Raw genomic sequence first — 14340 nt, 5'->3', positions numbered from 1 at the left:
AGGAGTAACATACACTATATACAGAGTCCTGTGTGATACTATACAGCGCTGATGAGTAACATACACTATATACAGAGTCCTGTGTGATACTATACAGCGCTGAGGAGTAACATACACTATATACAGAGTCCTGTGTGACACTATACAGCGCTGAGGAGTAACATACACTATATACAGAGTCCTGTGTGATACTATACAGCGCTGAGGAGTAACATACACTATATACAGAGTCCTGTGTGACACTATACAGCGCTGAGGAGTAACATACACTATATAGAGTCCTGTGTGACACTATACAGTGCTGAGGAGTAACATACACTATATACAGTCCTGTGTGATACTATACAGCGCTGAGGAGTAACATACACTATATACAGAGTCCTGTGTGACATTATACAGTGCTGAGGAGTAACATACACTATATACAGAGTCCTGTGTGACACTATACAGCGCTGAGGAGTAACATACACTATATACAGAGTCCTGTGTGACACTATACAGCGCTGAGTAACATACACTATATACAGAGTCCTGTGTGATACTATACAGCGCTGAGGAGTAACATACACTATATACAGAGTCCTGTGTGATACTATACAGCGCTGAGGAGTAACATACACTATATACAGAGTCCTGTGTGACATTATATAGAGCACTGAGGAGTAACATACACTATATACAGAGTCCTGTGTGATACTATACAGTGCTGAGGAGTAACATACACTATATACAGAGTCCTGTGTGACACTATACAGCGCTGAGGAGTAACATACACTATATACAGAGTCCTGTGTGACACTATACAGCGCTGAGGAGTAACATACACTATATACAGAGTCCTGTGTGATACTATACAGCGCTGAGGAGTAACATACACTATATACAGAGTCCTGTGTGATACTATACAGCGCTGAGGAGTAACATACACTATATACAGAGTCCTGTGTGATACTATACAGCGCTGAGGAGTAACATACACTATATACAGAGTCCTGTGTGATACTATACAGCGCTGAGGAGTAACATACACTATATACAGAGTCCTGTGTGATACTATACAGCGCTGAGGAGTAACATACACTATATACAGAGTCCTGTGTGACACTATACAGCGCTGAGGAGTAACATACACTATATACAGAGTCCTGTGTGACACTATACAGCGCTGAGGAGTAACATACACTATATACAGGGATATATAGAGCTCTGCCCATCATACCAGGGCAGTGGCACACACAGCACAGAGCATTTAAGGAGGGTTACCAGTTTCATTGTGCTGTTGTTCTGCTCCCATCTCCATAGCATCATGTTCCTGTCCCTCTCCTCCAGGGCACAGCGGGCACCGGTCATGGTGTGGGCACTCTGCTCTCATGGCAAGTGACTGGGTGCTGGCACCATCAGGCATCTATTCCTCCCCAACCTAAGCAATGGTGCTGCAGAGAGGCTGAGAGGCAGCAGCTGGGACAGGGAGGGGGGGGTCAGAGAATTGGGCTCCCCTCCCCCGACCATCCCTCATTACAGAGAGGAATCACAATGATCTCCTGGAGGGGTAATAGGTGCACAGTGCCGGCTCTAGGGGAGGAGAGGACGCTCCGAACTACTGCACAGACTCCGGAACTTCCAGCACTGATCTGTGTGATAGGGATCAGAGGAAATAACAGGAGACTGTGTGATAGGGATCAGAGGATATAACAGTAGACTGGATACAGTGATCTGTGTGATAGGGATCGGAGGATATAACAGGAGACTGGATACAGTGATCTGTGTGATAGGGATCGGAGGAAATAACAGGAGACTGTGTGATAGGGATCAGAGGATATAACAGGAGACTGTGTGATAGGGATCTGTGTGATAGGGATCAGAGGATATAACAGGAGACTGTGTGATAGGGATCTGTGTGATAGGGATCAGAGGATATAACAGGAGACTGGATACAGTGATCTGTGTGATAGGGATCAGAGGATATAACGGGAGACTGGATACAGTGATCTGTGTGATAGGGATCAGAGGAAATAACAGGAGACTGTGTGATAGGGATCTGTGTGATAGGGATCAGAGGAAATAACAGGAGACTGTGTGATAGGGATCAGAGGATATAACAGGAGACTATGTGATAGGGATCTGTGTGATAGGGATCAGAGGATATAACAGGAGACTGGATACAGTGATCTGTGTGATAGGGATCGGAGGATATAACAGGAGACTGGATACAGTGATCTGTGTGATAGGGATCGGAGGATATAACAGGAGACTGGATACAGTGATCTGTGTGATAGGGATCAGAGGATATAACAGGAGACTGTGTGATAGGGATCTGTGTGATAGGGATCAGAGGATATAACAGGAGACTGTGTGATAGGGATCTGTGTGATAGGGATCAGAGGATATAACAGGAGACTGGATACAGTGATCTGTGTGATAGGGATCAGAGGAAATAACAGGAGACTGTGTGATAGGGATCTGTGTGATAGGGATCAGAGGATATAACAGGAGACTGGATACAGTGATCTGTGTGATAGGGATCAGAGGAAATAACAGGAGACTGTGTGATAGGGATCTGTGTGATAGGGATCAGAGGATATAACAGGAGACTGGATACAGTGATCTGTGTGATAGGGATCGGAGGATATAACAGGAGACTGGATACAGTGATCTGTGTGATAGGGATCGGAGGAAATAACAGGAGACTGTGTGATAGGGATCTGTGTGATAGGGATCAGAGGATATAACAGGAGACTGGATACAGTGATCTGTGTGATAGGGATCGGAGGAAATAACAGGAGACTGTGTGATAGGGATCTGTGTGATAGGGATCAGAGGATATAACAGGAGACTGGATACAGTGATCTGTGTGATAGGGATCAGAGGATATAACAGGAGACTGGATACAGTGATCTGTGTGATAGGGATCTTTGTGATAGGGATCGGAGGATATAACAGGAGACTGGATACAGTGATCCGTGTGATAGGGATCGGAGGATATAACAGGAGACTGGATACAGTGATCTGTGTGATAGGGATCAGAGGATATAACGGGAGACTGGATACAGTGATCTGTGTGATAAGGATCAGAGGAAATAACAGGAGACTGTGTGATAGGTATCAGAGGATATAACAGGAGACTGGATACAGTGATCTGTGTGATAGGGATCAGAGGATATAACAGGAGACTGGATACAGTGATCTGTGTGATAGGGATCAGAGGATATAACAGGAGACTGGATACAGTGATCTGTGTGATAGGGATCAGAGGAAATAACAGGAGACTGTGTGATACGGATCAGAGGATATAACAGGAGCCTGGATACAGTGATCTGTGTGATAGGGATCAGAGGATATAACAGGAGACTGGATACAGTGATCTGTGTGATAGGAATCAGAGGATGTAACAGGAGACTGGATACAGTGATCTGTGTGATAGGGATCAGAGGATATAACGGGAGACTGGATACAGTGATCTGTGTGATAGGGATCAGAGGATATAACAGGAGACTGGATACAGTGATCTGTGTGATAGGGATCAGAGGATATAACAGGAGACTGGATACAGTGATCTGTGTGATAGGGATCAGAGGATATAACAGGAGACTGGATACAGTGATCAGTGTGATAGGGATCTGTGTGATAGGGATCGGAGGATATAACAGGAGACTGGATACAGTGTTCTGTGTGATAGGGATCGGAGGAAATAATAGGAGACTGGATACAGTGGTCTGTGTGATAGGGATCGGAGGATATAACAGGAGACTGGATACAGTGATCTGTGTGATAGGGATCAGAGGATATAACAGGAGACTGTGTGATAGGGATCTGTGTGATAGGGATCAGAGGATATAACAGGAGACTGGATACAGTGATCTGTGTGATAGGGATCGGAGGATATAACAGGAGACTGGATACAGTGATCTGTGTGATAGGGATCGGAGGATGTAACAGGAGACTGGATACAGTGATCTGTGTGATAGGGATCAGAGGATATAACGGGAGACTGGATACAGTGATCTGTGTGATAGGGATCAGAGGATATAACAGGAGACTGGATACAGTGATCTGTGTGATAGGGATCAGAGGATATAACAGGAGACTGGATACATTGTAATTTTGTCCTCATTCATTTTGTATTGCCTTTTCCAATTGTGTCACATCTATCCACATTAATCATTTGTTTATAAACTAATTCCTGCACCCACTACTCACATACCTCTCCTTTATATATCACTTTTGGAGCTGCGCTCATACATTAGCAGCACTGTTCTTTACATGTATTTTTGAACATTTAACAACTTTAATCCACACTGACTCTATATCTCACTGTCTCTACATCACACAGCCTCCACATTACACTGTCTCTATATCACACTGACTCTATATCTCACAGCCTCCACTCCAGTTTACATCTCAATTATTACCTTGTCCACAGCATGAACACCCTTACTTCACACAACCCCCATATTCTATGTCCACATAATCCTCTACTTTATCCGTCCCTCTCTTCCCCCTCCTGTTTCCTCCACTTGCTGTTCTTCCTTTTTTTCTCTCATCAGTCTGCTTCCAACCCTCTGCTTCTTTCCCCCACTTCTCCTATACCTCCACTCTCAACCACCTCCCTCCATGGTCTTGTTACCCCACTACTAAGCCCCATTCCCTCCTCGTTCTGTCTGTCACCTCCAGGGCTGCCAAGAGAAATTCTGGGCCCGGGTACTGCAACATCCTGTGGGACCACATCATGTATGGCTGCACCCATTTGTGAGTGGGTCTAGCATGTGAGATGCACCCACTCACAGGAGCATGGCATAGCACCCAGCAGCTGGAACTAAAGTAGTCACTACTGTATTAGGATGGCGGGACAGTCCCATAATAGCTGCATTTCTTGTCAGGCTGTATATAGATGCTAAAATGTAACACACAAATTAAAGTGCTTCTACTTTACTTTGTACATCTCTCATGTAAATAACACAAACAATCTATTTTCTATCATAGAGATAGATGTATGAAGGACTTAATTTTTACATAACATCAGGTCGTCTTATACACACACATTCCGCAGCACATATCCTAACCCCCTGCTCCATGCTCCTTCTTCACTATCTACCCCTCTGTGTCGCCCCTGTCTGTCTGCCCTTCCCCTTTAGAATGTAAGCTCTCACGAGCAGGGCCCTCATCCTCACGTGCTTCTCCTCCCCCTACTTATAGTATAATTTACTACTAACTCCCTACAATGGCACCTACCACCTGGTTGCTCATGTCCTGCTGCTTGTGTTTTGCAGCTGAGTTTATAACCTTGTCCTTGTCCTGCATTGTTTTGTATTACTATTAACTGTTTTTCTTGTGTGCTCATTTATGTACTGTGTAAGGCGCTGCGGAACCTTTGTGGCGCCATATAAATAAAGGATAATAATAATAATAATAATAATCTGTGTGATAGGGATCAGAGGATATAACAGGAGACTGGATACAGTGATCAGTGTGATAGGGATCTGTGTGATAGGGATCGGAGGATATAACAGGAGACTGGATACAGTGTTCTGTGTGATAGGGATCGGAGGAAATAATAGGAGACTGGATACAGTGATCTGTGTGATAGGGATCGGAGGATATAACAGGACACTGGATACAGTGTTCTGTGTGATAGGGATCGGAGGAAATAATAGGAGACTGGATACAGTGGTCTGTGTTATAGGGATCGGAGGATATAACAGGAGACTGGATACAGTGATCTGTGTGATAAGGATCAGAGGATATAACAGGAGACTGTGTGATAGGGATCAGAGGATATAACAGGAGACTGGATACAGTGATCTGTGTGATAGGGATCAGAGGAAATAACAGGAGACTGTGTGATAGGGATCTGTGTGATAGGGATCAGAGGATATAACAGGAGACTGGATACAGTGATCTGTGTGATAGGGATCAGTGGAAATAACAGGAGACTGTGTGATAGGGATCAGAGGATATAACAGGAGACTGGATACAGTGATCTGTGTGATAGGGATCGGAGGATATAACAGGAGACTGGATACAGTGATCTGTGTGATAGGGATCAGAGGATATAACAGGAGACTGGATACAGTGATCTGTGTGATAGGGATCAAAGGATATAACAGGAGACTGGATACAGTGATCTGTGTTATAGGGATCAGAGGATATAACAGGAGACTGGATACAGAGATCTGTGTGATAGGGATCAGAGGATATAACAGGAGACTGGATACAGTGATCTGTGTGATAGGGATCAGTGGAAATAACAGGAGACTGTGTGATAGGGATCTGTGTGATAGGGATCAGAGGATATAACAGGAGACTGGATACAGTGATCTGTGTGATAGGGATCGGAGGATATAACAGGAGACTGGATACAGTGATCTGTGTGATAGGGATCAGAGGATATAACAGGAGACTGGATACAGTGATCTGTGTGATAGGGATCAGAGGATATAACAGGAGACTGGATACAGTGATCTGTGTGATAGGGATCAGAGGATATAACAGGAGACTGGATACAGTGATCTGTGTTATAGGGATCAGAGGATATAACAGGAGACTGGATACAGAGATCTGTGTGATAGGGATCAGAGGATATAACAGGAGACTGGATACAGTGATCTGTGTGATAGGGATCGGAGGATATAACAGGAGACTGGATACAGTGATCTGTGTGATAGGGATCAAAGGATATAACAGGAGACTGGATACAGTGATCTGTGTGATCGGGATCGGAGGATATAACAGGAGACTGGATACAGTGATCTGTGTGATAGGGATCGGAGGAAATAATAGGAGACTGGATACAGTGATCTGTGTGATAGGGATCAGTGGAAATAACAGGAGACTGTGTGATAGGGATCTGTGTGATAGGGATCAGAGGATATAACAGGAGACTGGATACAGTGATCTGTGTGATAGGGATCGGAGGATATAACAGGAGACTGGATACAGTGATCTGTGTGATAGGGATCAGAGGATATAACAGGAGACTGGATACAGTGATCTGTGTGATAGGGATCAGAGGATATAACAGGAGACTGGATACAGTGATCTGTGTGATAGGGATCAGAGGATATAACGGGAGACTGGATACAGTGATCTGTGTGATAGGGATCGGAGGATATAACGGGAGACTGGATACAGTGATCTGTGTGATAGGGATCAGAGGATATAACGGGAGACTGGATACAGTGATCTGTGTGATAGGGATCAGAGGATATAACGGGAGACTGGATACAGTGATCTGTGTGATAGGGATCGGAGGATATAACAGGAGACTGGATACAGTGATCTGTGTGATAGGGATCAGAGGATATAACAGGAGACTGGATACAGTGATCTGTGTGATAGGGATCAGAGGATATAACAGCAGACTGGATACAGTGATCTGTGTGATAGGGATCAGAGGATATAACAGGAGACTGGATACAGTGATCTGTGTGATAGGGATCGGAGGATATAACGGGAGACTGGATACAGGGATCTGTGTGTTGTGGGTACAGAGCAGGTCAGTCATACAATGAGCTGAGCACAGGGGGTGCAGGGCAGTGAGATGTATGGCAGGAAGAGGGCCAGACACAATGCCCTGCTGACAAGCCCGTGAATGGATGAATACCCTCCCCAGAGCCCTGGCACTCAGGCACAGGACATTTACAAGAGTTATAGCGCAGAAATAAGTGCAGCTACTTTATTCTCCTCTACTTTCATTTACTCTTGAAATGAACAGGAACTGTGTAAACAAAGCCGCCCCAGGGGTCTGAGGAAGGGGGTGCAGTCACTAGGTCCATGTTCAGAATGTCGCCAGTTATTCTGTCAACATAGTTAAAATGTTGACTTATAACATGTTGACATGGATAAAATGTTGACATGTGACAGGTTTACACAGTGATAATGTCACCATTAACATTAGGGAATACTTTCCTACTCTCCCTGAGGATGCGGGAGACTCTCGGATGGGTGGATCTCTTCCTAGTGGGCAGGGTGGCGAGATAATACCGGCGTTTGCGCGTCCGTATGGAGGGGGCTGGGCTAAAGTGTCACAAATTGCAATGCTTTAGCCCCGCCCCCTCCCCACGGTCCCACAAATCACTGCATTTTGCCACGATAGAGGCGGGGGCTAATGGCGTGGAGAGTCTCCGTCTCCTTAGTGGTCACCTGCATCTCCTCTCCGGGAGTCGGTAAGTGTGCATTAGGGTTAGGCGTAGGGATACCTCAGAAATGGATTGTCAACATTATGACCATGTCAACATGGTCACCGTCGACATAATATAACGACACCAGCTGTAGGGAATGGGGTAGTGCTGATTTTCAGGGTCCCATACATGACGTGAGCGGGAATAAAAGTTTGCTGGGATATATCCTGTACCCCAGTGCCCTGCTCCTGGTCTCCTTGCTCGGTATATATCATGTTATATCTCAGCACGCGGGAGCGTTAGCGATCTCAGCACGCGGGAGCGTTAGCTACCTCAGCACGCAGGGGCGTTAGCTACCTCAGCACGCAGGAGCTATGACACGCGACTGATTTAACCATCTCAAAGTATAATTCCACCAAACATGAACATAGAACGAGCCTTTAATGTCGACCCCAAAAATACTCCATCTCCTCATTGAGCCATACATTACCGGAATAGTCCATAATCACCGGACATCGCTCTAAGCAGCAAGGCGCTGACGCAAAGTCGGCTTTGCTGCTGACGCTTGCGTGTTTCCACACTGCGCCTGCTCCAGAGCTGAGCGTAAGCAAGATTGGGCGATGCAGGGTCATTCACAATTCAATGAAATCTCTGTTTGCAGCTGTAGGGGCGTAACTGGGTGGTAACGAGGCGCTGTCACTTAAGCGTGGGCTTGTTGAGGGAGTTGCGGGCGATGCAGGTGTATTCTGCGTGCGTGTAAATACACCTGCTGTCAGAGGCATCTCTAGCACCAGGGCTAGCGCAGCCTGATAGCGATGACCGCTATGTAACCATGCAGGGGGACAGTTACAATACAGGACTCACAGTCAGAGATGACGTAATGATCTTATTGGAGCATCTAAGTAAGAGATTTGTGGCATTGCCATCAATTTGTGTTGCTGGAAACAGTATTAAAATTCAGCCAACGTTTAACCATAAAGTAAAAAAAATATATAATTCCAAAGTAATATCTGTATTATATCAATGAATACTATAATATAAATCCTCTGCTGTGCATTATGGAGCCACATTTCTCAGGTCAGCTGTGCCATATATTCCTGATTTTAGGCATGTTCATTAAAAATAAGAAGAGGGAGGGTCCGGCTGCTGAGAGCTTACACGGAGGGAGGGTCCGGCTGCTGAGAGCTTACACGGAGGGAGGGTCCGGCTGCTGAGAGCTTACACGGAGGGAGGGTCCGGCTGCTGAGAGCTTACACGGAGGGAGGGTCCGGCTGCTGAGAGCTTACACGGAGGGAGGGTCCGGCTGCTGAGAGCTTACACGGAGGGAGGGTCCGGCTGCTGAGAGCTTACACAGAGGGAGGGTCCGGCTGCTGAGAGCTTACACAGAGGGAGGGTCCGGCTGCTGAGAACTTACACTGAGGGAGGGTCCGGCTGCTGAGAACTTACACAGAGGGAGGGTCCAGCTGCTGAGAGCTTACACAGAGGGAGGGTCCGGCTGCTGAGAGCTTACACAGAGGGAGGGTCCGGCTGCTGAGCGCTTACACGGAGGGAGGGTCCGGCTGCTGAGAGCTTACACGGAGGGAGGGTCCGGCTGCTGAGAGCTTACACGGAGGGAGGGTCCGGCTGCTGAGAGCTTACACGGAGGGAGGGTCCGGCTGCTGAGAGCTTACACGGAGGGAGGGTCCGGCTGCTGAGAGCTTACACGGAGGGAGGGTCCGGCTGCTGAGAGCTTACACGGAGGGAGGGTCCGGCTGCTGAGAGCTTACACGGAGGGAGGGTCCGGCTGCTGAGAGCTTACACGGAGGGAGGGTCCGGCTGCTGAGAGCTTACACGGAGGGAGGGTCCGGCTGCTGAGAGCTTACACGGAGGGAGGGTCCGGCTGCTGAGAGCTTACACGGAGGGAGGGTCCGGCTGCTGAGAGCTTACCCGGAGGGAGGGTCCGGCTGCTGAGAGCTTACACAGAGGGAGGGTCCGGCTGCTGAGAGCTTACACAGAGGGAGGGCCCGGCTGCTGAGAGCTTACACAGAGGGAGGGTCCGGCTGCTGAGAGCTTACACAGAGGGAGGGTCCGGCTGCTGAGAGCTTACACAGAGGGAGGGTCCGGCTGCTGAGCGCTTACACGGAGATGGATGAAAGAGTCACTGAGTAGTGTCGCTGCACTGTCCCATGAATAAAGCTCTGCGCTGGGGGGCGGCTGTTCTGGGAAATCCTGAATTGTCATTTAAATCCTAACGGCCCTCCCTGACACCTCGCACAATAGATCGGGTGCAGGTCATCCCGAACATTCTACTTCCTCACCCCCTACTGGACAATTCAGGACATTCTTCCACAATTTGTGGGATTATTGCCCCAGGTGATTTATTCTGTGTGTGGGGGGGGGGTTAGATTCTAATTTACTGACAATGGGGGAGAGGTATCAAAGCTTGGAGAGAGATAAAGTGGTTAGAGATAATGGGGTAGATTTATCAAAGCTTGAAGATAAGCACCAAGCAATCAGCTCCTTACTGTCACTTTACAGGCTGTTTGAAAAAGTACAGTTAGGAGCTGATTGGTTGGTACTGTATCTCTCTCCAAGCTTTGATACATCTCCCCTATTATATTGATATTATGACCTGATGAGATAATAGGCTAAGAAAACCCTCCGACCTAGAGAAGAAGATAGGAGACTGCTGGGATGCCTTGAAATGTAGTTTTGCCGCCAGTGTTATGGGAGAGATGGCTGGCAGCCCATGCTGGGACTTGTAGTCTGGAGATATATAATTAAGCTTAGACAAAATAAAGGAAACATGTCAGGAACCCATATGATGAGCCTAACACAAGAGCATCTCCTATGGTGACATCCCCACGAGACACGTTACCGTGCTACTAAACGCGCTTATCCCACCTCGCGCCCATTGGGTGGATCAATGTCTCTCTATCGTCATTGTAATGGTGCGTACACACGGTACGATTTCAATGAAAGACATCGTTCACATCGTTATCATTCACTTTTTTTGCAGTCACCAACTTGACATCGACCAATGATGCACATTCCCGCATGGATGATAACGATATCTATGGTCTTCCGTACATGCAGGACAACTTGGACGATTTTTTTAACACGATTTGCATTTTAAGAGATGACTTCACAGAAATATCTATCATAGATTTCTATCAGTATATACAATTTGCTCCTAAATGCCAGAAAACAGATGAAAATGGCGTCAGACAAGTTTGTTAAATGTTTGATCTAAACAATTTATTCAAACAGTTTTGTCCATTTTCCGGCATTTGGGAGCAAATTGCTGATTGTCATTTACTTTCATACATTACCAGATTTTCATTCCAACCAATCACCTAGTTGGCTGGTTGGACAGATAATCTTTACGTGTGTATGCAGCATTAGTGTGTATGTAGCATTAGTGTGTATGCACCATTAGTGTGTATGCAGCATTAGCGTGTATGCACCATTAGTGTGTTTGCAGCATTAGTGTGTATGCAGCATTAGTGTGTATGCACCACTAGTGTGTATGCACCATTAGTGTGTATGCAGCATTAGTGTGTATGCAGCATTAGTGTGTAGTGTGTATGCAGCATCTGTGATCCCCAACTGTCAGCTCTGATCAAATATGGAACAGACCCTGCGGATGCTGCTGCACTGTGGACGGGAGAAAGCGCAACACGCCACATGGTGACGATTCATCTCAATGGGCCTCATTTACGGAATCATAAGATGTGTTTGCAAATACACTTGCACTTTTACAGCGGGGTCAGTTGCAATGCGCAAAATCTCAGGCAGTGACTCCCTCCCCTTAGCTACAGCCTCCCCCTTCCCCCCGGCGATATATTGTAGGCGTGGTTTTAGCGTGCATTCACAAAACATGAAAAATAACAGTACACAATGCAATCGCATTACAATGAATGGGCGGATAAAGCAGAAAATCAGGTGGCAGGTGGATTGGTGCATCTGCAATGCCCAGTGAAGACACATATATAAGATTTACCCCTGCAGACAGTATGTTCAATTTCCCGTCCTATACTGAGGGCCTGATTCAGACCTGGTCACAAGCGCTGAGAGCTCGCAACCGGGTCGATGGTGGCCCACAGCGCATGCGCACGACGGAGCCGGCTCCGTTGTGCGCATGCGCGAGACCCAGCTAGCGACGGGCAACTCGTCGCTCCGGGTCTCGCACCAAAGGGGGCGTGCTGTCGATGTTGAGTGACAGCTCGCCCCCTTTGGTGGGCGGGCCGGGGGGGGGTGGCTGCCCAAACGGAGGTGTTCCCATAAGAACGCCTGCCGTTTGGGGGCGGCCCCACTGACATCACAAGTTAGAGCCGAAATCTCTCTGGGGCTTGCGGCCACGAGACCCTACCACAAGGGTCTCGTCGCAAGCCCGATGGTCGCGATGGTCTTGACCATCGTGACCATCATCATGGCCGCTCGCAATAGCTGTGGGTGGTCACCCACAGCTAGGCGAGTGGCCAAGAGGCCGCTCCAAAAAAGGAAAAGCTCCGGCCCTGATTCAGAGCGAGCGGCTCTGAATCCCTGAGTGTGCAGCGCTGTTTATTTGTGTAACACGAGTGCGCTCTATAGTGCACAATCACGCTATGAACACTGTTGCATACGTTTTAGGGGTTTTACATAAATGGCCATTTTTTCTCTTTTCCAGTATATGCCCAATCACATAATCAACATTATCACTGTTAAGGTGCCTACACACTTGGCGATGTGCTCACGATCAGACATCGTGTACGATTTCCCCTTGCACTCTCCCCGGCAGTCGTGGGCATGATTTGGTGTTAAAAACTGTCCAATGTGACAAACGATCTATCGTGCCTCCTAACTGTTCCAGTGCATCGTGCCTCCTCATTATTCCAGTGCATTGTGCCTCCTTACTATTCCAGTGCATTGTGCCTCCTCATTATTCCAGTGCATCGTGCCGCCTTACTATTCCAGTGCATCGTGATAGAGATCGGCAAAGCTGCCCTACAGCTCGGCAGATCTGAAGATGCGATGTACGACCTGCAGGGATGCGCATCGTGACCGTGAGTGGATACCCACGATTTGGGCATATTTTACACGATTTGTCATCACGATGCTTCGGAATCGGGCAAATCGTGTAAAATATCGCTAAGTGTGTAGGCACCTTTACACTTACACCGATGTCGGAGACCACACAACTCAGACCTCTTCATGAGGATGCGTAAAAGACTTCTCACTACCCATTTTAGTCGCACTTTGCGACAACACGCCCCAAACCATGCCCTTACTATACTTTGGCTGCGACTGCAAACCCATTCCAGACCACTTCTCAGCCTCCTAGTCGGACGCAGTCTCAAGTCACTTTGACACTGAAAAAAAAACGGATTGCGATATTCCGTACATGTGAACGCAATGCGAAAAATCACAGCTGGCAAAAAAAAAAAGCAAACTGCATTTCAGACGATCTGTGAATAAGACCCAATATAATGTACCGCTGTGACTACTCCCCTGCAAAACAGCCGTCCAGGGGCAAATATAGAGGAACGAGTGGAAATAAAAAAATTTCCCGTGGCGTATATTCACTAATGACTGAGGAAAGGGCGACACTTGGTAACAGTCGCAATCTGTAGCTTGTTCCACGGCGGTCGGAATTGTCACCCTGACCCTGATTTACATGAATGTTTCTGTGCTCACATGAACCGGGATAATAGACAATATGGTGTACAAGCCAATAGGTGGGCGATGAATTAATAATCAGACGGCTCTATGACAGCCGCCATCTGTGTGAGCGGACTAATTACACAGTAGAGAAAAGACGTCATTACCAGCGTGTAATATTGGCAGCGCACGGTTTCTTTATTTGTATGGTTAATATATGAAAATAAACATAAAAACAAAACAGAAACGAATGGACCTCAGCAGAGGTGGCACCGTCAGCTCATACATAGTCCTCTGCCCTGTCCCGTGTATCTACCACCTAATAATTTGGAATGATCTGTGGGCCTGATTCAGAGCCGCTCGTAAGCGGCCTCTCGTTCGCTCTGAGCGATGTTCGCACAACTGCGCATGCGTATGGGTCGTAAGACGCATGCGCAAACCAGTCATTGTGGTCGGAAATCGTGCGCTCGCAAAACAGCGAGGGGCTGCTAATGTGATTGCCAGAATGTACCGTTTGTGGGTGGTAACAGGGGAAGGTGCTTGAAAACGGGGAGTGGAGATCCGAACGCAGGCGTGCCGAACGGTAAAAAGGGCGTTTAATGGG

General features: G+C 47.2%; 1 protein-coding gene across 9 annotated transcripts in view; it reads right to left on the bottom strand.

Moving 5' to 3' along the window:
• The window catches only part of NAV2 (neuron navigator 2), a 637654-nt gene that overhangs the window by 255031 nt on the left and 368283 nt on the right, over positions 1–14340 (bottom strand). Inside the window, exon 1 of one of the 9 annotated variants that reach the window (XM_088458929.1) lies at positions 1264–1387. The exons of the other annotated variants lie outside the window; for them this stretch is intronic. Coding sequence (XP_088315055.1) covers positions 1264–1350 — 87 coding nt within the window. The 5' untranslated portion in view covers positions 1351–1387. Of the gene's footprint in view, positions 1–1263; positions 1388–14340 lie in introns of those variants that run through there. 9 annotated transcript variants of the gene reach the window in all.

This window comes from Taudactylus pleione, unplaced genomic scaffold, assembly GCF_031769625.1.
Source record: "Taudactylus pleione unplaced genomic scaffold, aTauple2 ptg000875l, whole genome shotgun sequence".
NCBI classification, from domain to species: Eukaryota; Metazoa; Chordata; class Amphibia; order Anura; family Myobatrachidae; genus Taudactylus; species Taudactylus pleione.
This window is presented reverse-complemented; position numbering and strand designations above follow the sequence as displayed.